We start from the raw sequence: 1,589 nt of genomic DNA, 5'->3' as shown, positions 1-1,589 counted from the left end.
CTTTTAATAAAGAGCAGAAAATGGCGGGCGTTGATTGGTTCTATCATTAAAAAAAAAGACATTCAAATATATCGTTGAGAGCACCAGAACCAACTAGCGTTGCTAGAGCGGCTGGTTTTAATAATACACAGGTGACCAAATTTTTTGATCTATTGTCAGCAGTTGTGAAAAAATATAATTTGCAACCTGACCAAATCTACAATGCCGATGAAACGGGTATGAATACAGTCCCAACCCCTCGAAAAATTATCGCACAAAAAGGGCGAAAACAGGTTGGACGCATAGTTAGTACCGAAAGAGGATTTAATGTTACTGTAACTTGTGCAATATCAGCATCTGGTTAGTTATTGTATCCCACCATTTGTACTTTTCCCTAGGAAAAGAATGTCCGAACTATTAATGAAAGGTTCACCCGCTGGAAGTGTGGGATATGCAAATGGTACGGGTTGGATGGATTGTGAACATTTTCTTAAATATTTAGACCATTTTTCCAAACACGCAAATGTAATCCAAGATAGGAAAGTATTGTTGATTATCGACAATCACGCAAGTCTTCGGAATCTTGAAGCTGTTACAAAGGCGCGAAGTTTGAACATTATTATGGTATCGTTGCCGCCGCATACAAGTCACCGTATGCAGCCTCTTGATTGTGGCGTTTATGGGCCCCTAAACAGTCAATATGCCAGAGAGTGTGACAAATGGATCACCAATCATCCAGCTAAAAGAATATCCGTTTATGATATAATGGAAATTTTTGGAAAAGCATTTTTAAGCATTGCCATGCTTGGCAAAGCTGTTAAAGGTTTTGAAGTAACGGATACACGACAAACCTACTGTGAAGACTCTAGTGAATCAGAAGACGATATCAATCCAGAATGTATCTACTGTGTTAGAAAATTTATGAGTTCAAAATCTTCTGAAGAATGGATACAATGCCAAGAGTGTGGTAGATGGGTCCACGAAAAGTGCGGGTGCGTCGGAAGAAGATGACCAGTTCACGTGTGACAACTGCAATGGTAGTACTATTTTACTCCAAAAGAGTTTAAATAAAATCAGTTTATAAATGTGAATTAATTTTTCTGCATATGTTTAACATGGTGGTCCCATGTGCCCCGAGGTGTGGGGCACATAGGACCGGTAGCACACAATCCGTTTTTTTTATTATAATAAAAATCCTGGCAGAGGTTATTATATAATTCGATGCTACATGAACGTGGTTATTATTGGATACAGCATCAATATTCAATAATTAACGATAAGCTAATAATTACTAAAGGATGGTTAACCGGTCCTATGTGCCCCGCTCTCCCCTACAAAGGCAAATAAGTTAGGGCATAAATATTCTTATAAAAAAGAAACGTAGCATTGTGCAGTCTGCGCATGCGCCTATCCGAGATTTTGTTTGATTCAGATCCTGGTACTTCAAAACGTGCATTTCCGTACAAAAAGTGGGAGAGGGGTAATTTTTTACCCAAATGCAAAACCTGTGTGGAGGTAAAAATATAAAATACCAAACACGTTTTATTATTGTACAGAGTGTTTCATAAGGAATTGTAGATACGTTAATATGTTACACATTTGTTCATTTT

At 37.8% G+C, this 1,589-nt stretch overlaps 1 protein-coding gene across 1 annotated transcript; it reads left to right on the top strand.

Annotated features, from left to right (window-relative positions):
- The first annotated feature begins 384 nt into the window (after positions 1-384).
- LOC116163947 lies at positions 385-990 on the top strand. The gene has a single exon (XM_031478077.1). It carries the CDS (start codon positions 385-387, stop codon positions 988-990), a length of 606 nt encoding a protein of 201 aa, XP_031333937.1.
- Positions 991-1,589: the final 599 nt, after the last annotated feature.

This window comes from Photinus pyralis, unplaced genomic scaffold (assembly GCF_008802855.1).
Source record: "Photinus pyralis isolate 1611_PpyrPB1 unplaced genomic scaffold, Ppyr1.3 Ppyr1.4_LG1, whole genome shotgun sequence".
NCBI lineage: Eukaryota > Metazoa > Arthropoda > Insecta > Coleoptera > Lampyridae > Photinus > Photinus pyralis.
The sequence above is the reverse complement of the archived record's forward strand: the minus strand, read 5'-3'. Positions and strand labels throughout refer to the sequence as shown.

Bases quoted from the DNA above. Each gene is read 5' to 3' on its own strand.
- LOC116163947 (XM_031478077.1), top strand. From the start codon at position 385: ATGTCCGAACTATTAATGAAAGGTTCACCCGCTGGAAGTGTGGGATAT.